At 44.5% G+C, this 27606-nt stretch overlaps 1 protein-coding gene across 1 annotated transcript in view; it reads right to left on the reverse strand.

Annotated features, from left to right (window-relative positions):
* stpg2 (sperm-tail PG-rich repeat containing 2) overlaps nt 1-27606 on the reverse strand; it is a 295396-nt gene that overhangs the window by 205781 nt on the left and 62009 nt on the right. Inside the window, exons 9-11 of the mRNA XM_067994494.1 lie at nt 23727-23886; nt 18553-18710; nt 14042-14131 (exon numbers count right to left, since the gene is read on the reverse strand). Of these exons, the coding sequence (XP_067850595.1) occupies nt 14042-14131; nt 18553-18710; nt 23727-23886 (408 nt within the window). The remainder of the gene's footprint in view (nt 1-14041; nt 14132-18552; nt 18711-23726; nt 23887-27606) is intronic.

Genomic DNA, 27606 nt, shown 5'->3' on the forward strand with positions numbered 1-27606 from the left:
TTGGTTGCCACGTAAAGCAAAGCAGTAACTGCACTTTAGAAAGTAATCCATTCGTTGTACAGTGCTTTAGGATGTCAGGTACTATATAAATACAAGTTCCGTCTTTCACTTTTTCATCTGGTGCGCTTCCTCCTTTTCCTGTCCCCGCCCACTGAGATATAAAGCCAGACTCTGATCTCAGGCCCTCCAACAGTGGAAGAAATTATCTTGTCTGTGTCAGGAGGGAATGGAGATCAGGATTGTTAGTTCTGGGGTTCAAATTCAGGTAAAGGAGGGTTTCTTTGCTTTCTGCATGAGGCGCTATTTTTCGGGCAGATTTAAAGCCTTGGGCAGAGTTCCGGTGTCGCTATCACGGTCTGTTTACACGGATGCAAGTTGTATGTGTACCCTGACAGCAAAATGTTAACTCTGCACCTAGAAACCAAGGAGGGATGGAGAGAAAGATGACTGCAGATCCATTTACACATGCAGAACTGTGTGTTACTTTATATCTTAGAATAAGATATAGGCCAGTTTTAAAACAAAACCCAACGACGGTGGGGGCAGCTCAGACTGATTGTGCAGGAGCCCGTAACCTGATGGCGTGGGGAGTATACGAGTGGCGAAAACACTGGCCAATTAGAATCATAGTGTGTTACAGCACGGAAGGAGGCCATTCAGCCCATCATGTCCATGCTGGCTCTTTGAAAGAGCGATCCAATTAGCCCCACTCTCCTGCTGTTTCCCCACAGCCCTGCAATTTGCTCCCCTACATGTATTTATCCAATTCCCCTTTTGAAAATTACTATTGAATCTGCTTCCACCGCTCTTTCAGGCAGCGCATTCCAGATCGTAACAACTCGCTGCGTAAAAAGAAGTCACCTCATCTCCCCCTCTGGCTCTTCTGCCAGTTACTTTAAACCAGTGTCCTCTGGTTACCTTTGCAGAGGGGAAATTAAAATGAATGAATTAAATATTTAAAAACAAAGTTAGTTACGTTCATCACTCGTGACTTTTCATAACATAAATTATACCAGTCAACAGTTCCTGCCTGTCACAAACTGGTTTTCTTTTTATCATTCTCTCAATTAAATGTTTGCATTCAAAATAATTCACGATATAAGGGCAGATATAATTCCTTAAAGGGATGCTGCTGGAAAATTGAAGGGATACGGTAAATGGCTGCATATGGAGATGTAAAATATTGGAGCATTTTCTAAAGGCTCTACAATGCTTCACACAAGTTTTATAGAGTCATAGAATCATAGAAGTTTACAACGTGGAAACAGGCCCTTCGGCCCAACATGTCCATGTCGCCCAGTTTATACCACTAAGCTAGTCCCAATTGCCTGCACTTGGCCCATATCCCTCTATACCCATCTTACCCATGTAACTGTCCAAATGCTTTTTAAAAGACAAAATTGTACCCGCCTCTACTACTGCCTCTGGCAGCTCGTTCCAGACACTCACCACCCTTTGAGTGAAAAAATTGCCCCTCTGGACCCTTTTGTATCTCTCCCCTCTCACCTTAAATCTATGCCCCCTCGTTATAGACTCCCCTACCTTTGGGAAAAGATTTTGACTATCTTATTTTTCAGCCCCCGCAAAAGCTGTAGAGAGGGGGAAGGAGGGGGGCAGGAGAGAAGTAATAGTCAAGAACAAAAGGAGTCCGAGGGCAAGTTGTAAATCAGCCGATAACTGGCCGGTGAAGTAGAGATCCTGCTGCACGAGGTGGATGCAAGGAAGCCTGCCCCAGTTTGGAACTCCAGGGCACCCCTTCAGGAGACACCAGTGTGACGTGCCTGGTAGGAGGCAGCAACCACAGGTTCAATGCTGCCTACATTGTCTACAGGGCACGGGGAAGGCAACATACTCATCTTTGTTTTCAAATCCCTCCATGGCCTCGTCCCTCCCTATCTCTGAAACTCCCTCCAGCCCGACAACCCTCCCAGATCTCTGCGCTCCTCCAATTCTTGCCTCTTACGCATCCACGATTTTAATCGCTCCACCGCTGGGGGCCGCGCCTTCAGCTGCCTAGGCCCTAAGCTCTGGAATTCCCTCCCTAATTCTCTCCGCCTCTCTCTCCTCCTTTAAGAAGCTCCTTAAAACCTACCTCTTTGACCAAGCCTTTGGCCACCTGTCCTAATATCTCCTGATGTGGCTCGGTGTCAAATTTTGTTTGATAATCGCTCCTGCGAAAGCTCTTGGGACCTTTTACTACGTTAAAGGCGCTGTATAAATGCAAGTTGTTGATGTTGTTGTTGTACTCACAAACTAAATTATCTTTAAAGTATGAAAGAAAAACAGAGAAGCCTACTTGTTTCCTGTTTTTTGGACTTTGAGTCAATCTGGAGGAGTTGTTGAGGAAACAAGGAGAGAAGCCAAGCAAGCTGCCAATCTAGGGAAACTTCCACAACAAAAGTCAGCCTCAAATTGATCTCAGGGCACATTTAGACAACTTTCACTGTGAGCACCTGACCAGTGGCCATAAAAACAGGCCAGATCAATTAAACATAACAGCCTTGCTCCAGATCCCAGACCATCCATGAGCAAAACCACAGGAGATGAATCTTGCCAACCTCAATTTAATTCCTGGTTGACCCAAATTTGTCCTAAAATTCTGAATTACACTTAAAATTGAAATTAAATTGAATTGAAATTGAACCAGAGGGGGAGATGAGGAGAATTGTTTTTGATGCATTGAGTTGTGATGATCTGGAATACACTGTCTGAAAGGGCGGTGGAAGCAGATCCAATCGTAACTTTCAAAAGGGAATTGGATAAATACCTGAAGGGGAAAAATTTCCAGGGCTATGGGGAAAGGGCAGGGGAGTGGGACTAATCAGATAGCTCTCTCAAAGCCCCAGCACAGGCACGATGGGCCCAATGGCCTCCTTCCGTGCTGTATCATTCTATGATTCTATGATCCTATAATTCCACACTCTCTCTACAGTAGAATACCGAGAAAAAGTTTTATTAGTCCGATAGAGGATTTGTTTTGAAACTGTGGTTTTTACAATTGCCGAGGTAACGTGCATGTGATAGATCTCCTAGTTGGGAGTGGTTAATGCTACAACTGCATGCAAAGTCAATAAAAAGTTAACCTGCCCCACACTGTGACCCTTCACTTTAAGAAACTCAAATAGACATTTTTTAAAAATGTACTTAGCGACTTGATATCACGGAGTCTATTTAATTTGAAACGGCGTGGCACTAAAAATTTACCAAAAAATTGGATGATGAATTAGCAGAATTTCTCTGTGCCGAATAATCCAAGCGAGGATGGCAGTGTCAGTGGCTGAGGGTCGATCACTACTCTGCAAATTACTTAACACTTGTATCATTATAATCATCTTTTACATCCAAGTAAAAATATTTCATTACGATCTGCTTGATCTGCTTTCTGCTGCTCCATCAGGATCATTACAACCTTAGCAATTTATAATTTGATTAAGTATTTTGCATACCATGATAGATTCATATAGTGCGGTTTTAACATCTTTGCATGAAATGCTGCCTGTGTAATTGTAACTTACAATTATTTTATAAGTTGGCCCTTGTCTATTTTATTGCTAATTAATAATGCATCCCTAATTAGTATGCAAGCAGAAGTGACTGAACTAATTTGCTATAACATGGCAAGAGGATATGAGCCTAATGACCAATTAGCACTGACTGTAGATTCCGTGTTGACCTCTACATGACCCTGTGGTCATCAGGATCTAATGTGCTCATATCAGGCTCCTATGCATAATTACAACAACTTGTGTCTTTAACATAGAAAAACATCCCAAAGTGCTTCATAGAGGTGCAAGAACAAAATGGACGCCAAGCTAAAGGAGGAGATAATTGCGGGGAGGGGTGGCCAAAAGCTTGGTTAGAGAGTTTTGAGGATAGTCTTAAAGGATGAGAGCACGGTGAAGGGGTGCAGGGGTTTAGGGAAGAAATTCCGGAGTGTGGGACCTGGTTAGCCGAAGGCACGGCCACCAATGGTGACGCAAAGGGAAGGGGGATGCACAAGAGGCCAGAGTTAAAGGAACAGAGAGTTCAGGCGAAAGGGAGATTTTAGGGCCGGAGGAGGTTACAGAGATAGCGAGGGGCAAGACCACGGAGGGAATGAGAATTTTAAATTTGACAATGGGGAGATGGATGAGCGGGAGAGAATACGGGCAGCAGGGTTTTGGATGAGCATAGCACGGAGGATGGGAAACTGGCCAGCAGGGCAGCGGAATAGCCAAGTCTGGTAGACACAAGGGCGTGGATGAAGAAGGTTCCTGCAGCAGACCGGCTAAGGTCGGGGAAGGAGCGGAGGTGTTACAGAGGTGGACGTAGGCAGTTTTTTTGGAGGGAGGGAATTACGGAGTCAGAAGCTCAGCTCAGGGTTGAACAGGATGCCGAGGTTAGGAACAGTCCGGCTCAGCCTGACACGGTGGCCAGAGAAGGAAATGGAGTCAGCGGCGAGAGTGCAGAGTTTGTGGCAAGGGCCAAAGACAATGGCTTCAGTCTTCCCAATGTTCAGCTGGAGGGAACTGTAGCCCATCCAAGATTGGATATCAGACAAGCAGTCTGGCAGCACAGAGGTAATGGAGGGATCCAGAGAGGTGGTGAGGAAGACCCCATGTCTATGGATGATGTGGCCAAGGGGCAGCTTGTCGATGAGGAAGAGGAAGCCAAGGATGAATCCTTGGAGGGCACCTGAGGTGACGGTGCAGGAGCAGGAAGCCACATCAGGCAGTATAATTATGCACAAAGTTAGCAAGGAAACATATTGATTAATTGCCTCGTTAATCGAACAACTCTAAAGTATTAATCAAATACCCGTTTCAAGATTTATTGAGAGCTATAGATATGCAAAAAGGTTGGGTCTGTAACAGTTGAGGAAAGTAAGCCTGACCTAATGTACAAACCTTCACAGAAAAATCACTGGGGTAATAGTTACTGCTACAGAACAGCTCACTTCCAAAAAATAATTCACTGACATTTTTATGATCCACCATCTGTTTTTTTTAAGCTTTGGCAATCTGGCATTCCATCTCTCTTCACTTCTACTGCCTATAACGTTTCAATTAGAGCCTTTCAGGAGTGAGATTAGAAAACATTTCTACACACAAAGGGTGGTAGAAGTTTGGAACTCTCTTCCACAAACGGCAATTGATACTAGCTCAATTACTAAATTTAAATGTGAGATAGATAGCTTTTTGGCAACCAAAGGTATTAAGGGATATGGGCCAAAGGCAGGTATATGGAGCTAGATCACAGATCAGCCATGATCTTTACAAATGGCGGAGCAGGCACGAGGGGCTGAATGGCCGACTCCTGTTCCTATGTTGCGGACATGCATGTAAACATCCACTACTCAAGAATATCATGCAGAGGTCATAATCTGTAAGTCTAGTACCAACTGGCTGGTAAAATTTAGAGTTTTATTTTCCTCTCCAATAATCTTTGCAAAATGGTTAATGGAAATAAAAAAGGTGCAAAACAAATACAAAGCACTAACAAGCTATTTATTCACGTTTCGCAGTATTTTGAGAACTCTACCTCCTCCAAAAATGAATGAATGAAAGTCAGCAAAAAGTTTGGAAATAAGCAAACTTTTACTCATTAAGGCTGAAGATGAAAAACTCACGTAGAATTACGCAGGTGTGGAGGGTAAAAAAAATGAGCATTTTACTCCAGGCTAGCCCTGCGATTAATAAAGCAGTGATAAAAAGTGAATGGTTTGGGAGAGTTTTCAGCCTAAAAGGAAGGTAGCCAATGCGCGGTATCTCACAGCGCAGCAGGAGCAGAGGAGAGGGCAGCTTGGGAGCACAAAGGACATGGGAGGTACGCAACTTCTGTTAGGTGTGACCTCCAGGCAATGGACCTACCTTAACAGCAAGCTACCTGGGCGTGATGAAGGAGGTGTGCGTAAAAGGGTCTCAGGCTTAACAGGATAGTTCTGCCTTCTGGCCAAAGGCCATCTACACTGCATAATTGGCACCCACAGGACGCGACTTCTTTTCCATGCACTGCTCCAACAGTGGCGACAACTGAAGCCTTGCATCGCCTCAAACCCAACTACATACACTTTAGTAGCAATCAGAAGTAGAAGAGACATACAAGCACGTTGCTATTCGTTCAACAACAATTTGCATTTACATAGCGCCTTTAAAGTAGTAAAATTTCCCAAGGCGCTTCACAGGAGCGATTAGCAAACAAAATTTGACACTGAGCCACACAAGGAGATATTAGGACAGGTGTCCAAAGGCTTGGTCAAAGAGGCAGCTGAAGGCACGGCTGCCAATGGTGGGGCAAAGAAAATCTGGGACGCACAAGAGGCCAGAATTGGAGGAGCGCAGAGATCTCGGAGGGTTGTGGGGCTGGCAGAGGTCACAGAGATAGGGAGAGGGCGAGGTCACGGAGGGATCTGAAAACAAGAATGAGAATTTTAAAATTCACCCATCAACAGTCTCATGGCATACCTAAGTAGTAAGGGTTATTAATCCATCAGTGTGAAAATGATGTACAACCACCATCAGAAAATAATCCACTTCAGTTACACTCCCATAGCAAATGCGTGATGTTTCATTATGAAGCAATCAAACTTGACGCAGTTCATTGCAGAGGAAGAAATGATGGATGGCTGGATTATTGGAGGTATGTACAATAAGGTGCAACCAAGACCGATAAGTCTGCATAAATCTCGTACCCCTGCAAAACACAGATAAAACAAGGTGCACAGGCAAGCTAGGGTCTTCAAGGATCAACCGTTTGGGTGCTACAGCAATGCTTTGGAGGCTTCAGGAAGGCCTTACCACATGCCCCAGAGATGATACGAAGTATTCTAAGAACATAAGAACTTAAGAAATAGGAGCAAAAGTAGGCCATACGGCCCCTCGAGCCTGCTCCGCCATTCAATCAGGTCTTGATTGACCTTCGACCTCTACTCCACTTTCCTTTCTGATCCCCATATCCCTTGATTCCCTTAGAGTCCAAAAAGCTATCGCTCTCAGTCTTGAATATACACAACGACTGAGCATTCACAGCCCTCTGGAGTAGAGAATTCCAAAGATTCACTCTGAGTTAAGAAATTCCTCCTCATCTCAGTCCTGAGACTATGTCCCCTAGTTCTAGACTCTCCAGCCAGGGGAAACAACCTCTCAGCATCTACCCTGTCAAGCCCCCTCAGAATCTTATACGTTTCAAAGAGATCACCTCTCATTCTTCTAAACTCCAAAGAATATAGGCCCATTCTACTCAATCTTTCCTCATGGGACAACCTTCTCATCCCAGGAATCAATCTAGTGAACCTTTGTTGCACCGCTTCTAAGGCAAGTATATCCTTAATATCTCCCAGACATGAAGATATAATATAGGCTGGAGCTCCTGTGCTTTACCAAGGAACTGTTCAAGGTGCTGTCCTTCAGATGAGATGTCAAGCCAAGCTCTTGCCTGCCTGTTTAGTGAACCTTAAAAGATCCCATGACACTATTTGATGAAGAGGGAAATTCTCTTAGTGGCCTAGCCAACATTCTTCACTTAAGCAATCCTGCCAAAAACAGATTAACTGTTAAGTCTAGTAATTAATAGCGTAAGTACCCTTTTAACGACATGATGATTGCCAATCAACCTCTCTGGCCCAGAAATTGAACAATTTAAACTTTTGAGTCTTATTTCTTCAGGTAGTGAATTGTTGTTGGAGATCTTAAAAATGTCAAATCTTAAATTTTTAAAATTTCTTCTCACTTTTCCTTTCTCTTTTCTCTCTCTCCCTTAATCCAATCTTTCTTTCTCTCTCTTTATTTCTCTTTCTGTACCTGATCGGACTCCAATTCACCCTCCTTCTCCGTCGTTCCTCTGTTTCTTTCTCAATCCTTAAATCTCACTGGGGTTGAGGAGATAGACTGTTGGTCCCGTCGTTCACTAAGGTCCCGGATGCCCTGTTGCCCCCGCTGTGCCGTTATCAGCAAGTTACAGGGCAAAAAAAAAAAATCTGACCTAAAGGGTGCAGAAAAAAGTCTAACTAACAGGGCACGCCGCGAGACGCCCCACTCCAGCAAATTCCGGCTCAAAATTGCTGGGAATACAAACTCCAGAAAAAAAAACTTCAGAGGCAAGAGTTCAACATAGGAACAGGAGGAGGCCATTCAGCCCCTCGAGCCTGTTCCACCATTCAATGAGGGCATGGCTGATCTGTAACCCAACTCCATTTACCCACATTGGCTCCATAACCCTTAATACCCTTGGCTAGCAAAAAATCTATCGATCTCAGATTTAAAATTATTAATTGAGCTAGCATCTACTGTTTTTTGTGGGAGAGAGTTCCACACTTCAACCACCCTTTGTGTGAAGAAGTGTTTCCTAACTTCTCTCCTGAATGGCCTGGCTCTGATTTTAAGGTTACGTCCCCTTGTCCTAGACTCCCCCACCAGCTGAAAAAGTTTCCCTCAATCTACCCAATCAATTCCTTTCAAAATCCTAAAAAAACCTCAATCAAATCATCCCTTAATCTTCAATATTCCAGGGAATACAAGCCTAGTTTATGTAATCGCTCCTCATAATTTAACCCTTGGAGCTCTGGTAATATTCTGGTCGAAGCTGCGTTGCACTCCTTCGAAGGCCAATATATCCTTTCTAAGGTGCGGTGCCTTGAACTGTACACAGTACTCCAGTGGTGGTCTAACCAGGGCTTTGTATATCTGTAGCAACACTTGCTCCTCTTTATATTCTAGCCCTCTGGATTTAAAAGGTTAAATTTCCATTAGCCTTTTTGATTACTTTTTTTTGTACCTGACCACTGCATTTTAATGATCTGTGTAGATGGACCCCCACTGCTCCTAGCTTTTCACCATTTAAAAAAATACTTGGATCTATCCTTTTTTTGGACTTAAAGCAGCAAGCGTAAAAATCTAAATACTGGTGTTATTCTGAGTATTTAGTACCAGCAGTATTTTTTTCGGGGGGGGGCATGTTTACAAATGGACGGGTGGACCGATATAGTTTACAGTGCGCAGTTTGAGAAAAGGGAGTCACTGATCAAGTTAAAGTGCAGCAAATCATCCTTTGAAGTTATTTACCTAACAAGCTGGTATTCATTTAAAAAAAATGAACTGTACCTTATTTTTTTTTTAAAAAAGGATTGCATTGCTTACTCATATCCTACTCAATATCACAAACCACCTGAGACTTATAGCTGTGGAGAAATTGTATTTGCAACACTGCGGTTTATAAGCCATAACACATGCAACATTCCTCCTTTTTCCTGCAGCGTTCGCTGATTCAATTGGTTATTTTGGAGGGAGGGGGGGAGAAAGAAAGTCCCAGGTAGGACCCCATTCTCTGCGATTCTGCTCCAAGTTAATGGATTGCAGGAATAACGGCCTCCCCGACCTAGGGCCTACTTAAATTATTGTTTTTATTTTGAAGAAGGAAACCTGCCCGCTGCTTGGCCAGATCTTTGTAATGAAACTATTCAGGCACAGCCAGCAAAGTTACCTTGCAGCGGAAAAAAAAAATTCAATGCTACTAAAGTTTAACTTCCCCCACAATAAATCAACAAAACAATGCACAGCGAGAGAACCAGCACAAACTGGGCACAGTTCCAAAATAAAAACCAATAACTATACTCTATTTGGATGCTGCAGAGTACAGAAATATGCTCCCATCATTAAGCAACTTCACACACACACACACACACACACACAGAAGCAATCTATTTTATGAGGCTCACTATTACCCCACAGAGTACAGTTTCTACCAGATATCAAACAGCATTCCCTGTTTTTTTTTTGGTGAGGGAAAGCGTCACCCAGTTATCTGCCATTACACCGAAAAACGATAGAACTGATTCTCCTCTCCGGGCATCTACTGGGAACCCACCAGGTCTGCAGCTGTCCTCCTGGCCCTTGGCAGTGGGCCCACTGGCTAGCGCTAGAAAGATAAATAAAGAAAGAACGTGCATTCATGAATTGCCTTTCATGACCACAGCACGTCCCAAAGCGCTTTACAGCCAATTAAGTACTTTTTGAAGTGTAGTCACTGTTGTAATGTAGGAAATGCAGCAGCCGATTTCCACACAGCAAGGTCCCACAAACAGCAGTGGGGTAATGAGTAGATATTCTGTTTTAGTGACGTTGGTTGAGGGATAAATATTGGCCGGGAGTGAGTAAATCAGGGGTAGAAAGCCCGAGCTGATTTTCCCCTTCCCACCCAGGGGTGGAGAGGCCCAATTGCAGCAGCTCATGTGGGACTTGTCCTTATGGGGAATTACCATCGCTGAATCCCCCACCATCAACATCCTGGGGGTCACCATTGACCAGAAACTTAACTGGACCAGCCATATAAATACTGTGGCTACGAGAGCAGGTCAGAGGCTGGGTATTCTGCGGCGAGTGACTCACCTCCTGACTCCCCAAAGCCTTTCCACCATCTATAAGGCACAAGTCAGGAGTGTGATGGAATACTCTCCACTTGCTTGGATGAGTGCAGCTCCAACAACAGTCAAGAAGCTCGACACCATCCAAGGTAAAGCAGCCCGCTTGATTGGCACCCCATCCACCACCCTAAACATTCACTCCCTTCACCACCGGCGCACAGTGGCTGCAGTGTGTACCATCCACAGGATGCACTGCAGCAACTCGCCAAGGCTTCTTCGACAGCACTTCCCAAACCCACAACCTCTACCACCTAGAAGGACAAGAGCAGCAGACACATGGGAACAACACCACCTGCACGTTCCCCTCCAAGTCACACACCATCCCGACTTGGAAATATATCGCCGTTCCTTCATCGTCGCTGGGTCAAAATCCTGGAACTCCCTTCCTAACAGCACTGTGGGAGAACCGTCACCACACGGACTGCAGCGGTTCAAGAAGGCGGCTCACCACCACCTTCTCAAGGGCAATTAGGGATGGGCAATAAATGCCGGCCTCGCCAGCGACGCCCACATCCCATGAACGAATTTTTAAAAATGGGGCACTCAGCAATGAGGCAAAGAGTAATAAGGCTACAGGCGTGGATTTCTCAGGAGCTGGTTTGAGGTGATGCGTTTCTGCATGTGGCACGCATTCGACCCGCCAATTAAATAAGTAGCATGACACCTGTCACCAGCAGGAGAAAGAAATGAGAGGACGGGGCAAGGGAGAAAGAGGAAAAAAAAATCTCACTTTGTCTTCGCACTTCTGGGGCCACAAGTAGGGACGGAGGCAGAAACGACGGAGATACGGAGGTAGAAATGCCTCGTGGGTCGGAGCACAAAATGGGCAGAAGCGCATTAGCCGCCCGCCACATGCCCCACCTGATAAAGGAGGCCTGGAAATTGTCCTGGAAAAGGCAGGGAAACACCTGGCCCAATAACCTGGATGCCTCCTCTTCAGACTTCAGCGTGTCAGCCGTGGCTCAGTTGGTAACCGTCTCGCCTCTGAGTCATGAGGCCGTGGGTTCAAGTCCCACTCCAGAGACTTGCGCACAAAATCTAGACTGACACTCCAGTGCAGCACCGAGGGAGTGCTGCACTGTCGGAGTGTGCCGTCTTTCGGATGAGGTGTTAAACGAGGCCCCAACTGCTCTCTCTGGTGGACGTAAAAGATCCCATGGCACTATTTCGAAAAAGAGCAGGGGAGGTGTCCTGGGCCAATATTTATCCCTCAACCAACATCATTAAAAAACAGATCATCTGATCATTATCACATTGCTGTTTGTGGGAGCTTGCTGTGCGCAAATTGGTTGCCGTGTTTCCTACATTACAACAGTGACTACACTTCAAAAAAGTACTTCATTGGCTGTAAAGCGCTTTGGGATGTCCTGAGGTCATGAAAAGTGGCATAAAAATGGAAGTCTTTCTTTCCTTCTTTCAATTCCCCAGGCATAGAGAGGAAAGTCTACGTATTATTTAGACACCAGGCCTACAAAAACAACTGATATTTGCAGTGGTTAAAGTGGCCCATCACGATCTCGGTCAGCACTCTGGCACTTAATAACCTGACTCAGCTCCACTTCCGCCTCCAATGCGCTGCTTCTTTAAGCAATTTGTATATAACCATGTTCTCTGTACGTAAATCCTGGAGCAACACATCCAACTACTGGAACTTCAAAACAGTAGGGCTATGGGGAAAGAACGGGGGGAGTGGGACTAATTGGATAGCATTCACGATGAGCCAAATGGCCTCCTTCTGTGCTGTATGTTTCTATGGTGCTTCATTCAAATTACGCCCTGTCGTGCGAATTGTGAATTTTCCTTTACAAAAAAAACCAAGTTGATACTTCGGAGGGTTACAAAACAAATTGGCACATACTTCATATATATTTTGGGACACAGCCATCATTTCTAATAGCTTGTTTCCTTTACTTAATCATTGTACGTGCTGCGTAAACTTATGTTTCCTGTCACTTGTCCCGGTCCTTGATCGGAACACAAATTCAGATCGCTGGTGGCTGAAGTGGAATTTTACAGCCATCCATTCCTTTAGGGCTAATTAGGGCCCATTAACCAGAGGCATGGGATAATTTTCCAACTTCGTGTAGCTGGCTGGAGCAGCTATTGGGCACAATTTTCTGACCATTTAAATTAACGGTTGGAAAATGGTGTGCAGCTCATGCCCAAATTTCCAAAACAGGCGTTCCAGGTGGGCGAGGCTCCCCGTCAGGAGTGCCAAGTTGTAAACCGACGCCTACAATGTGCAGAGTATAAATTACAACCTATTAAATAACCAGAGAGTCAGTCATTACTGAAGGAGCAATGTGTGAACTTTGTTTTGTTATAGAAAAAGTGAGGTAAAAAGAGCAATACAGGATCTGGAGGAATAATCGGGACAACTATATGAATTAGCTTCACAGTCTCAAGCCCCATCATAGTCTGGTTTTATGGTGTCAGCCATGGCTCGGTGGGTAGCCACTCTCGCCTCTGAGGCAGGAGGTTGTGGATTCAAATCCTCACTCGAGAGACTTGAGCGCCTAATCTAGGCTGACACTCCAGCGCAGTACTGAGGGAGCGCTGCACTGTCAGAGGTGCCGTCTTTCGGATGAGATGTTAAACCGAGGCCCCGTCCGCCCTCTCAGGTGATCATAAAAGATCCAATGGCACTTTTTCGAAGAAGAGCAGGGGAGTTCTCCCCGGTGTCCTGGCCAATACTTATTCCTCAACCAACATCACTAAAACAGATTATCTGGGTCATTATCACATTGCTGTTTGTGGGAACTCGCTGTGCATAAATTGGCTGCCCCATTTCTTACATTACAACAGTGACTAGACTTCAAAATTACTTCATTGGCTGTAAAGCGCTTTGGGATGTCCTGAGGTCGTGAAAGGCGCTATATAAATGCAAGTCCTTCTTTCTATTCTCTGGTTTTGAGTCGTGCAAAAGGAGTCAATCCTAACATATTACTTCTCAACAAATTCCATTGAACCACTGTGAGATTTGCTCACTGAATTGCCACCCTACAGGTGAATTTACGCCGTGAGCTTACGGCCAGTGCAAAGTGCTTTCAGCTTCGCACTGTTGTAGTGTAAATCCACTCTCAAGTGCCTGTGGGTGAGTGAGGCCAAATTTTATTTTAACGTTACAAATCTGGTTAATTTTAGATTTAGTTTAGTCGTTGTGTGTCCACGTTTTAAAGTGCTTGATGTGTGTAAAACTATTAGTGTAAGGACGTGAAGGTATTTACGCTTCACCACACACTCCGTAAAGTCATTTTAATCAGTATCTGCATCAAGTTCAACAAGTTGTGAATCAAATATTCATCCATTTAGCCACCATTTTGGTTGCCAATGCACCCAGATTTTTCAGCTAGCATCTGAAGATTTTTTTTTCCAAATGATTCCTTGACTCAGTGTAACCTCTTGGCATCAAGTACTTATGACTTGATGCCAATATTATTTTAACTTGTCTGATAATTTTTGTTTTTTTAATAGAGCCAAAATGGTTTAACTCCAGCAGAAATTTGGGTGTCATTTTTTTGGGGAGAATCGAAGGCTAGAGCCATGTGATTTAGGTACAGACTTTGAAACTAAGAGGCTGAAAATATTTTAAGTGGTAAAGCTTTTGCCAGTAAACACAGTGACAGTGTTAGAAGGTTGCCTTACCTGGGGTCCTGTAACAGGAATTCTTTCTGTCTTTGATGCAAAGGATGAACTTTGCAATGTTTTGAATTGGTTGCTTTTTTTGTCCTTAACCTGCATAAATAAATGGAGGGGTAGAAACATTTTAAAACTCCTTCCTGCATGCATCGTAAAATTCAGTCATTTAGGTTCCCTACAGTAGTGACATTGCATTAAGGCACCTTCCTCATGTTATCATGAACATAGTTTTGACTTGAAGTTGTAGCCCATCTCTGTAACCTCCTCCAGCCCTGCAACCCTCCGAGATCTCGGCGCTCCTCCAATTCTGGCCTCTTACGCATCCCCAATTTTAATCGCTCCACCATTGGCGGCCATGCCTTCAGCTGCTGAGGCCCGAAACTCTGGAGTTCCCTCCCTAAACCTCTTTGACTCTCTACCTCTCTCTCCTCCTTTAAGACGCTCTTTAAAACCTCTCTCTTTGACCTTTGGCCACCTGTCATAATATCCCCTTATGTGGCTCGGTGTCAAATTTTGTTTGATAATCGCTCCTGTGAAGTGCCTTGGGACATTTGACTACATTAAAGGCTCTATATAAATGCAAGTTGTTGCTGTTAAACCTGCCAATTCTACCCAGTGTGGTCTACATATGATTCCAGTTCCACACGATGTAGTTGACTTTTAATCATCTCTCAAATGGACACAACAAACCACTCAGTTTTAGGGCAATTGGGGATGGGCAATAAATGTAGCCTTGCCAGTATTGCTAACATCCCAGGAATTAAAAAAAAACTGCCCCCAATGCTCCCAAACACACACCCTCCCCCGTGCCCCCCCTCCCCCTTCTCCCCCACTTCAGTCCTTCTGAATCCCAGGACCCCTCTCCCAATGATTCGGGATCCCAGTACCTTAGTGTAGTGTTTAATGCTTTATCCTTCCACTGAAGGAAAAAATAAATTTTAATTAAGCTAAAGGTATTTTGGATTTTGAAAAAAAAACCTTGCTACAAAGGATAGAGGTTAAGTAATCATGTATTATATACTGTAGTCACTAATATAGGCAGATCACATTTCCATCATTCCATAATGGGCTTAATAATCATCCCAGTTTTCATCATGTCTCATTTGTCAATATTATGATGACCAATAACATTCTCCACTATACAGCATTAAGACACTTAAGAGTGAATTATACCTTTATTTCCATAAAAAGTGCATTAGCCTAAAGTATCTTGTGTTTAATGTAGGTACCGATCCATAGCAGTATCACGACATCCTCCAGAGTTTTTGGAGGGCATCTTGCACCATTTACCTCTTTGACTGCAGTGTACTTTTTGTTCATTGATCAGTTTTTCCCGCAGGTCTACCATAGATCAAACACCAGTCAATTGCGGCCATTAATTGTCTGTTAGAATATTGTCTCACATCTGCCTTGCCATTGATTCTTCCATATCCACAAATCTGTTTTTTTGTCACTGAATCACTTAAGTCCCTTTTTTTAAAAAAAAAATAAACATTACCTTGTCTCACTTTTGGATCAGCATCCCAATGGTGCACACCAATATAAATCTGCTAACACACGTTGCATAAACATTGCTCGTTGATGAATGCAAGCTACTGAAATAGTTGATTTAACCCACTGGAAATTCCGCAAAACCACTCAATGCCTAACAGCAATAAATAAATAGGAGTGCTAAAACTAAAACTTCCGTAGCCTTTTTTGCTGACCTCGTTTCTGCAACCCAGGGTATAAATTACAACTTCTAGGAGATTATGGGTGGTGCCGAGTTGTCCAACAGCAATGTTTGATAGACTAAAACAGCGCCCTCGGCTAATCACATCATAGAACGTTGTTCCGTGGCATTGTGCATTCAAGGCTGACAAAAAAACTGCATTACAAATTGACATAGCTTTCTAATATCTGAAGGCAAAAAAAATGGATGTCCCTTAGCTATTGTACAATACCAGACATTTAGGGGTTATTTTTGCAAATATTAAAGCATTAACAGTTCCATCTAATGAGCAGTTAGTTGGAATTGGCACATTATAGTTTTATAACCTCAAGAGTCGGTCACAAAATACAAGACAAACCACAGATGTTAATTGGCTCTAAAGCTGATGACACATTTGGTTTATGCAACCTTCTGATATTAAAGGCAGATAAGATATTGTACCTTCATTTTTTATAATATTCCAGTCATCTAGTTCAGCAGTAGCTCGACATAGCTGAAAAATTTAATAGCTCCATTTGCCGAGTGTTGCATTTTATATGTAACATTCTTAGAGTTAGGAATCTGAGCAGAATCAGTCATCACGTTAGTAAAAACTGACTCCATAAAAAAGATTGATTGTAGATAGCTCAAGGTCCCAAAGAACAAACTTGCATTTATAAAGCACCTTATGTCCCCAGGACATCCCAAAGTGCTTTACAACCATGGATTACGATTGAAGTGCAGCCAAGTTATGTAGGTAAACATGGCAGCCAAATTGCACATAGCAAGATCCCACAAAGAGCAAATGAGTGAATGACCATATAATCTGCTTTGCTGGCGTAGTTTGAGGGATGAATGTTGACCAGAGCACTGGAAGAACTCTCTGCTCTTCTTTGAATAGTGCCATGATTCGACACTGCTTCGATTCCTGGTTTGTGGTGAGTTAGTTGAACTCAGCTGGGGTGACAGGGGCTTTACAATTGACCCAGTGCCCCGGGCTAGGTCAGCCAGCAATCTTGTTTGTGATCATTTTCCAGTGACCGCTGCTGGAAGGTGTACATCTTTCAGACGCCCTTGGGGCGCAGGGCGCAGGGGAGTTCTCCACGGTGTCCTGGGGCCAACATTTATCCCTCAACCAACATCACTAAAAAAAAAGATTATCTGGTCATTATCTCATTGCTGTTTGTGGGACCTTGCTGTGCACAAATTGGTTGTTGCATTTCCTACATTACAACAGTGTCTTCGCTTCATTGCAGCACTTCATTGGCTGTAAAGCACTTTGGGACTTCATGAGGTCGTGAAAGGCGCTATATAAATGCAAGTTCTTTCTTTGTAATGATATGCAATGAAGTTCTCACACACAAGTGTTTCTTGATGATGTTTCTTGATGGCCAAAAAAAAATTGCTGTATGGTAATACTGCTGGATACAAACTGTGCTGTGAAGCACTTAGGGTCATCTTGTTCATGTAAGACACTATTTAAATGCAAGTTCCTTCTTTCATTATCTCTTTTACAAAATAGATCCTGATAGCATTGTCGCTGGGAGAACAGCATATCTGGAGGTTATGACATAGATCTTTTGACAACTATTAAGTTTGAGTTCATTCTCGCAAGGTATTTTCTCCTTTATTTACTTTGGTCTTCCCATAACACATAGAATCATCAACTAAAGGGCAAGTGGTTCCCACGTCTCTGCCAATAACACTTCAATACTGACCACAGCAAGTCGCAGTGACTCCCCTAACCCTAACCCTTCCCGTTCACGACTCCCCGCTTCCCCGCCTCCCCAAACGGAAGCGCCTGGCTTCCTCTCCACATCTCTTTCTGCTAACGTATGATATGTTGATAGGGTGAGATGAAGTAGGGTGGGAGGAGGCTCATGTGGAGCATTAACACCAGCACAGACCAATGGGGCTGAATGGCCTGTTTGTGTGTTGTAAAATTCCATGTAATTCTATGTAACAGATTGTGAATTTAGCATGTGCAACATCACAGTGCATAAACCCACTTCTTGACACTGGCTTTTGCTGCACTTCTAATGGTCCTTATTTTTAAAGAGATTACATTGAATTACAGAATGTACAGCACAGAAACAGGCCATTCTGCCCAATTAGTCTCTGCCAGTGTTTATGCTCCACACAAGCCTCCTCCCTCCCTACTTCATCTCACCCTATCAGTCATCCCCTCAACCTTCTCTTTTCTAGAGAAAAGAGCCCCAAGCCTGTTCAATCTTTCCTGATAGTTACAACCTCTCAGTTCTGGTATCATCCTTGTAAATCTTTTTTGCACCTTCTCCAGTGCTTCTATATCCTTTTTATAATATGGAGACCGGAACTGTGCACAATAGTCCAAGTGTGGTCTAGCCAAGGTTCTAAACAAGTTTAACATAACATCTGTCTGAATTCCATGCACATTCTGTACACCTACACTTTTAATTGGAAGTCATGAAGGCAGGTTTAATGGAGAACAAAGTAGATGAAATGAACTTAAATACTTCCAATTTGGAAACAGCACTGGTCAAGAATTACAGCAAGTGAGCCATAATTCCCTCTTGAAGGGGTGATTGAAAACATAAAGGGACAAAATTGCGCACACACTGAAGAACACTCGTGCATTCCCATAATAACAAGAGGAATTATTACTCACACCACTATTAATTCTTTCAATCATAATTTTATGTGGAGAGTACTTTTTTTTATTTTAATGCATGAAAGGCATTGTCCAAAAAATACCAATATATCTTTAAACATCTTTGTTCGTAGACAAGTTGTAAAAATTACCAGTGAGTGTTCTCAATTCACAGATGTTATTCTATCGGGACAATACCTTGTAGTCGGCTGGGCCTGGCATGTTTTGTTTCATTTCGACGGATTGCATACGAGGCACTGTGGATCCAAATCCTCCTTTTATTGAGCTTTCTAGATAGGCTTTCTTTTGGCTTTCTCGAGCAAGAGTGTGGTTCGTGACGTTGTAGGATCCCGGACCTGTCGAAATCAAAAACGCTTTACAGTATATGTTACACATACTTGAGATCTCCCTGTCGGCTGCCCAACAAATATGGTTAAACTGCAAGCAAAGTTGAGTACCCCCTGCCACACCAACACCAACCACAATTTCGACTTTTCAAAAATGAGAATATCTAATTATTTCTAGCATCCATGTTGATGCCAATAATTAAGACATTAACGTCAACACTGGTTTAAGCAGTGTGAGCTAATCATGTCATTTCTTTCTGCATAATTGAAATAATACACTTTCAAGTGAGACGGCATTTAGTGGCACTTTCAGGATTTGCTAGCTAGCCAATTAACCAAAGTACAAAGAGTAAACGAGAGTTAATATTTAATTAGTCATAATACACTGATTTCCCCACACCACTTCTTGGAGTTCATATTTGGCTATATAGCAATTGATTTCTTTTAGAGACTCAAATAGGGGAGACGACAGGGATTGAAATATATACATTTCTCCCGTGGATTCGAAAGTGCAAATTATCGAGTAATTCAGATTAAGCAGTTTTGAATTAACAGCAGTAGACTGTAAACATAGTCTTAAATACTCTTGTTACAGTGATCTTTATATTTACCTTCAGTGACTGTTGTCCTGAAGGCATATATTTTTGAACAGTCAACAATACAACTAATCCTAGCATCAATCTGACGACTCAATATTCCCTTCCTCAATCACAGAAACCATATAAGTGACTTTGAGTGCTGCACTTTGGAAAGAAAGAAAGCATTTAACAAAAAAAATCAATGACTAATAATCATTAGGCTCTAATAATCTTTTTATCACTCCTACTGTCAGAACCTTTTCTAAAATCTATTTTTATTGTACGACGCATCTCAGAGAAAAGATAGTGTAAATGAAAGAATAAGTATGCAACATAAAAGAAGACAGCATAATGTAAAGTAATACTTTTATGTGCAGCTCCAGACATCACGTGGGAGTTTTAATTGCTTTGGCAATGGTTAACTGCCTTAGTATAAACGCAACTGACTTCAATATTTATTCTGCAGGTCAGTCAATAAAATGCAATGAGCAATGCCAACAGCATCATGAACAGATTTATTTTTTTTTAAAAAAGAAGAAAAATAAGCTACGGCATAAGTTTTAGGAAACGCCACTCCTGACCAAGATTCTTGTTCGATGGGAGCACAGATCAGAGAATCAAGTGAAGGGGTCAAGGCCACCAATTTGCAGTGCTCCCAATTCTCCAACCAGAAAATCGGGAGTGATGTAATTTGGGCCGTGCAGATCTCCACGACCAACTCACCAAGCTGCACTCCCAACCGAGTGAGACTCCGGCCCCGATATTTACAGGAAGGTGGGGAGGGAGGGAGGGAGCGGTACGGGGGACTGGGGGGAGGTTCTGCCAAATTTAGCATCAGGACCTGATTTACATTTTTGGATTCCGTTTCCCGGCTGCAGCCAGCCGGATCGAGAGGCCGGCTGTAAAGGCCTGCAGTACCAGGCTGTAGCCAAGGAGGAAGGGAGGGAGGGAGGGAGAGATCGTGGGTCGGGGCTGGGTGTGGTGGCGGATAGATCGGGGTGGGGGGAGGCCGGAAGGATCAGGGGGAGGGGGGTGGCGGAGACATGGGTGAGGGGGGGGGTGGAGACATCGGCGGGGGCGGGGGGGGGTGGAGACATCGGCGGGGGCGGGGGGGGTGGAGACATCGGCGGGGGCGGGGGGGTGGAGACATCGGCGGGGGCGGGGGGGTGGAGACATCGGCGGGGGCGGGGGGGGTGGAGACATCGGCGGGGGCGGGGGGGCTTGTGGAGAGATTGGGGGTCCAATCGCAAAGCGGAGTGGGGTCCGATCACTGGGAGGTAAACAGGTTAGCTTGGTGGGTTGGGGGGGGGGGTGGGGGGGGAAGCACTCCTGCTCCTCCTGGCCCACAAGCAATGCTGGAAAGGCACTTACCTGCTGGATCCATCCGTTCTCGCCTCTCTTCAGCTGCCGAGTTGCCCGAGCCGTGGGGAACCCGGCCCACGGCCGTTAAATTTGAAAGAGAGTTCAAATTTGAGGCCCGCAGCCTCATTAAAATATATAAATTACGGACCCACCTCTGGAGACCAGGTTAACCGCCCGCCCCCAACCCGCCTCTGTTAAAACCGGAAGTGGTTGGGGTCGGGGTTTCCCATGTTTGCATTTTTAGCTCCCCCTCACCTCACCCCGCCCTTCTCCCGCCCATCCTAGGGGGGGGGTTAAAACTCCCCCCTCTGTGTCAAGAGCAGAATATCTGAAAATTTACCTCTTACGAACTGGAATATTAACTGGTTCAGCGTAAGTTAGCGCAGTAGGTTAGTCAGCTGCTGGATAATGGCAGGTCTACCACTTAACATCCAAGAACTGATGCTACTTATCCCACACAATCTGGCAGACTGAAGTGACAGGCAACCCATGGGAAGTAAGTGTTCCACCAGCAAACAGCACAACATCTTTTACAACATTATGCAGCATCCTTACACAGTTCCGTTACATTTATTATTAGCACGGAGGGCTGCTGCGTAGAACACACTGCAAACGTTGACTGCTGAAGTTTATGCAACTTGAAATCAAGCCTTGCCGATGTTTAGTGTATAGGGGTTACCAACCCTGCGGGATTGACCTGGAGTCCACCGGAATCAAAGATTAATCTCCAGGACGCTGCACCCAGGGAGAAAAAGCATAGGGGCGTTTAAAAAAAATGGTGTTTTTTTAAAAAAATTTCTTTGAACACTTTTGTTTACTAGTTATAAAAAATATTGGACAGGCGGAAAAAGGGCTGATTGACTGACAGTCAAGAATCATCCAATCGGGTAACGAAGAGCCTTATCCGCATTCCAAGTGGTCATGGGAAGGCGGGGCACCGCGAGGATGGGCGTGTTGGGCGACCAATGGCCGGAATGTGGGGGCGGGGCGGTTAGAGGCAGGAAGCCATGCGATTAAACCTCCAGGGATATGTCCAACCAGTGTTAGCAACCCTCGTTGTATATGAAATGGAGTTCCAAATTAAAATGAAGGAGAACCTACATTTGTTACCAGGTCAGGCTCACTTATCCTTATTCCTTTGTTGCACTCGTCAAAGTCGTGATCTAGGATCGGAAAACCTTGACGTCAAATATCAGACTCGACAAAATGGCCACTTGGCTGAGGAATTGGAGGGAGCCCACAGAAACGTACCCCAGCGAGGAGTCAAAACTACCGGGAGGAGGAGCAGAGAAACATTAGCAGGGATGGAAAGCCTACACAATGATTGTCAGGTTGTCAGGGAATCATATCTATCCTTTTCATATGTAACCTGATTAAAGCTACGAAAAGGAATAATGGAGCTGAATTTCCTTGGGCTTTCTGCCTCTGTGCAGCCATTACTTTGCCAGATGTGCAGCGGAAACCCTGTTAAAGTGTCTCCGTAACTCCCTATCTCTGTAACCTCCTCCAGCCCTACAACCCTCTGGGAACTCTGCGTTCCTCCAATTCTGGCCTCTTGCGCATCCCCCAATCCCTTCGCCCCACCATTGGCGGCCGTGCCTTCAACTGTCCAGGCCACACGCTCTGGAATTCCCTCCCTGGACCTCTCTACCTCTCTCTCCTCCTTTAAGACCCTCCTTAAAACCTACCTCTTTGACCAAGCTTTTGGTCACCTGTCCTAATATGTCCTTATGTGCCAAAGTTACGGGAGAAACCCTGCGGAAATTCACACCCTCCCCCGCCCCGCCCACCCACCCCGGCCCCCCGCCCGCCCACCCATCGCCTTATGTTCAGACTTACCCTGAGTAAATGCCCAGGGACAGCTACAAATAATATATTAAGAGCCCTGTTTTTAACACGCACTACCTGACAGTCACGCTTGCTCCCTGCAACACTTTCCCCTGCTCAAACTCTCCAATTAATGCCCTTATTATTAATAAAAGGCATACCCTCTGAAAGCATAACCAATTCCCCTGGGAGGTCTGCTAACATTATACAAAATAACATAATAATAGCAGGCAATTAGGAAGGCAAATGGCATGTTGACTTTTATTGCAAGGTTGGTTGGAGTACAAGAGTAAGGAAGTTTTGCTACAATTGTACAGGGGCTTTAGTGAGACCACACCTGGAGGACTGAGTACAGTTTTGGTCTCCTTACCTAAGGAAGGATATACTTGCCTTGGAGGGGGTGCAACAAAGGTTCACAAGATTGATTCCTGGGATGAGAGGGTTGTCCTATGAGGAGTGATTAAGTAGAATGGGCTGATACTCTCTGGAGTTTAGAAGAATGAGAGGGGATCTCATTGAAACGTATAAAATTCTTAGAGGGCTTGACATGGTAGATGCTGAGAGGCTGTTTTCCCTGGTTGGAGAGTCTAGAACCAGGGGGCATAGTCTCAGGATAAGGGGTCGGCCATTTAAGACTGAGGTGAGGAGGAATTTCTTCACTCAGAGGGTGGTGAATCTTTGGAATTCCCTACCCCAGAGGGCTGTGGATGCTCAGTCATTGAGAATATTCAAGACTGCGATCGATAGATTTTTGGACTCAAGGGGAACCAAGGAATATGGGGATCGGGCGGGAAAGTGGAGTTGAGATCAAAGATCAGCCATGATCTTATTGAATGGTGGAGCAGGCTCAAGGGGCCGTATGGCCTATTCCTGCTCCTATTTCTTATGTTCTATGTATACGTTCTATTCGGGAGGGACCTAAAGGCTGTCCTTAGCTTTGTGGTCTGCTGATATTCACAAGCCAGCTGACTGGAAGCTCAAGCTATCTGTGGTATCATGTGAACCCAGTGATTCAACTGCAAACTCTTAATTCCTTCCCAAGCATCGTTACTCCAAACGAAAATCCCTGTGGAATCCAACACTAAACTGGATCAGATACGTGAAATTATCTGTGTTTTAAAAGCAAATCCACAGATTTAACTGGGTTCCTGGTGGGAGTTTTATTTCAATGAGCTTATCATCCAAGTCACGGAGGCATGAAGTGGTAGCATTTCAAAGTGCACATCATTTGAAGCTTCTTTCTAAATGGACTACAGACCTGGTTCATCGACTGTCCGCGAGTCCTTGACAAACCTTGCCGCGTTCTGACCGAAAGCACTGTTAGTTTTTCCCGATATCCTCTTCAAGGACTGCATAGCTGTTCGTGGATCGTTGTACCACCCAGGAGCTGGGGTAATCGATTTCACAGGCAAAAACCTCTGGTGCGACACAGAGAGGAAATTGATTACAGGGTTGCAGTCTCCACAATATTAAATAGACCCGAGGCCAAGAAACCAGAAAATGCAGATACTTTGAGACATCCTATTGTTACTGAGGGAGGGAAGAATCTCCGAAACTGAGAAATTCCCACAGTGGACAAATGAGAAACGACCTACAAAAATGGTGACGATATGGAGGATAACACATGGTCGGCAGTATAAACATTTAAAAACAAACAATCCACGAAGCCATTCCTGTGCAGTGCGAATTGTTCCGCACTGTTCTGCTGGATAATTTCAGTGCCACGTGGCTGAAATTCGAAGATGCATGCAAGTTGTTGCTCGCGTTGAAGATCGTGGCTTACGGAAGGAGGATATTGCTCTGGTCAGACCCCATCTGCAGTACTACTTTCAGTTCTGGGCACCGCACCGTAGGAAGGGTGCACTGGCCTTGGAGGGGGTGCAGCGCAGATTCACCAGAACGATACCGGGGCTAAAAGGGTTAAATTATGAGGACAGGTTTCAAAGACTAGGCTTGTATTCCCTCAAGTATAGAAGATTAAGGAGTGATCTAATTGAGGTGTTTAAGATGATCAAAAGAGTTGATAGGGTAGATAGAGAGAAACTATTTCCTCTGGTGGGGGGAGTCCAGAACAAGGGGGCATAACCTTAAAATTAGAGCTAGGCCGTTCAGGGGTGATGTCAGGAAGCACTTCTTCACACAAGGGGTGGTGAACATCTGGAACTCTCTCTCCCGAAAAGCTGTTGAGGCTGGGGGTCAATTGAAAATTTCACAACTGAGAACACGCAAAGTAGGGTTGTATTCCCTGGAATTTAGAAGATTGAGGGGTGATTTGATCGAAGTTTTCAAGATATTAAGGGGAACTGATAGGGTAGATGGAGAGAAACTATTTCCATTGGTTGGGCAGTCTAGGACGAGGGGACATAGCCAAAAAGCCAGGACTCTCAGGAGTGAAGTTAGGAAACACTTCTATACGCAAAGGGTGGTAGAAGTTTGGAACTCTCTTCCGCAAACGGCAGTTGATGCTAGCTCAAATGTTAATTTTAAATCTGAGATTGATAGATTTTTGTTAACCAAAAGGTATTAAGGGGATACGGAGGTATATGGAGTTAGGTCACAGATCAGCCATGATCTCACTGAATGGCGGAACAGGCTCGAGGGGCTGCATGGCCTACTCCTGTTCCTATGTTCCTACTGATAGATTTTTGTTAGGCAAGGGCATTAAGAGTTACGGAACCAAGGCAGGTAAATGGAGCTAAAGATGATCTCACTCATTCTTAACTTCTACCCTCCTTTCCTGCAGACGCACCACAGCAACGGAGACCACAGGAGGAGAAGATAATGATGGGGAGGAGGAGGAGGAAGAACAGAGATACAACTTTCTCCGTGTGTATGATGATGAAGAGGAAAAGGAGGACGATGATGAAGTTGAACTGAACCCCTCCCATGAGTTCTCGCAGAGGATCAACTACCCAGTGTTTCTCTGCCCCAACCCTTCGACCTCACCTCCCTGAATCACTTATTTCTTCACTCCCATACATCAGCTCAGATATTTTTGCCCGGGGGGATTTAGAGAGCCTTAGTGAGGAGGTGGCACCGGCTGAGTCACAGAGCACGAGAGAGAGAGAGAGGGAGGAGTGGGAAGTGAGTGAAGATGTGCCACCTTCACAGTGGAGAACAAGGAGATGGCTACCTATGGCTTTGGAGTCATTGGGACCCAGAACTCGCCTGAAACGATGGACATTCAAGGAACATCTCATCTACGTGCAGGATCTGAGGTCATTCTCCGGAGATTTGCAGCAAGTGACGAATATCTCGAGCCAACGGCTCTCATTTGAAGCAACGTCAAAGAAGCTTTTTCCTCATTACAGGAACCAATACAGCGTATGGCAGTCTAAGTTGCCCCAAGGACTTTGAGAGTGTAAAAGCAGGAAACTCCGAGCTGCATCTCCACTCGTCCTCACCGTCATATATTGAACTGAAGTCACTCAAGACTCAGCAACCAGATCTCAGGAAGAAAAGAAAGAAATTGCATTTATATAGCGCCTTTCACGACCTCAGGACATTCCAAAGCGCTTTACAGCAAATTAAGTACTTTTTGAAGTGCAGTCACTTTTGTAATGTAGGAAACGCGGCAATCAATTTGCGCACAGCAAGGTCCCACAAACAGCAATGTGATAATGACCAGATAATCTGTTTTTAGGTGTTGGTTGAGGGATAAATATTGGCCAGGAAACCGGGGAGAACTCCCCTGCTCTTCCTCGAACAGTATCAATGGGATCTTTTACGTCCATCTGAGAGGGCAGACGGGGCCTCGGTTTAATGCCTCATCTGCAAGGCAGCACCTGCGACACTGCAGCGCTCCCTCAGTACGGCACTGGGAGCGTCAGCCTAGATTTTGCGCTCGAGTCTCTGGAGTGGGGTTTGAACCCACGACCCACTGGCTCAGAGGGAAGTGCCAAAAAAAAACGCAAGGGAGTTTGGTGCGGAGATTGATGTTGAGGTGGATACCTGGCGTAAATGGCTTCTGTCTCCATTATCAAGTTACTTGCCTTGATTATGCAGTGAAAATAATGCTGCAAACAGTGGTGGAAATTGTCCCCCAGTGGGGATCGATCCTGAGTCGCTGGATATGTAGAGGGTAATCTTGCTGTGCTTCCACAGTCAGCAGGGAAGATGGCCTACTGATAGCAGGTCTGGACAGGTCTCCAGGCAAAGAGCAAATACCACTGAAATCACAAGTATTCCCTGTGAGGAGGTTAAAGTTATTCCTCCTACATACCTACCTACTCCTTTAACATGGTGATGGACCTCATTCCTTTTAATTCAAATAATCAATTTTATGAATCTGACTGTAATGGAAATTGAAGAAATACAATCAGACCGAGGGATGTACCGACTGCTAAGTTCAGCTGTTACAAAGACCTCGATAAATCTAAGACTTCTGACAATCCTCTCCGCTAAGCCGACTGTAGACAGTAGCGGGGTCAGAAAGCAGCAAAGACATGGAATGCTCGAAGGGGACTAACGAGACAGAAAACTCTTTTTTTAAATTTGAAGTTCTATTACGTGCCACACAGTAACAAAGTAAAATCTCACTATTTAGCAGCGCACATGCTAAAGAGTTTCATAAATCACTCACTCATTCCGCATTTTTGAATGATTTTTTTTTTAATCATTATTATGTCTGTAATAGCACTGTCATAACTCATCAGCACCTGTGAGAAATTCAGAAACTCATCTACAGAAGCAATTGGTAATATCAATGCCTGACGGAATTACGATTCACATCAGTAAAACATGAAGTAAAAGTAAGACACATGTATTGCATTCCAGTGCTAATTTATAGGGCCACCTACTCCTCGCACTGGGCCCAGAGATTGGACTGAATACCTCACGGGTGAGTTATAGCAGTGAAGGCCATCGTAAGTTACCTGTGAAAGGGCACCCGGTAATTCTCTGTCACCGGTGAATTAGCCTCAATCTAAATCTCATGGTGACCTATCTGGAAACTGAAGCTGGGGGATGGACAAACTTTTACAGACATTACAAGTATCGAGACTGCACATTTTCAGAATCATAACTACGTCTATATTCCAGGCTACTACGTAATTTGAGCTCGCAGATACCCTTTTTCACTTAAAACAGAATAAAATAAGAATTTACAGCCAAAATAAAAATAAATTCTGTGCACAGAC

The sequence above is a fragment of the Heptranchias perlo genome, chromosome 1 (assembly GCF_035084215.1).
Source record: "Heptranchias perlo isolate sHepPer1 chromosome 1, sHepPer1.hap1, whole genome shotgun sequence".
NCBI classification, from domain to species: domain Eukaryota; kingdom Metazoa; phylum Chordata; class Chondrichthyes; order Hexanchiformes; family Hexanchidae; genus Heptranchias; species Heptranchias perlo.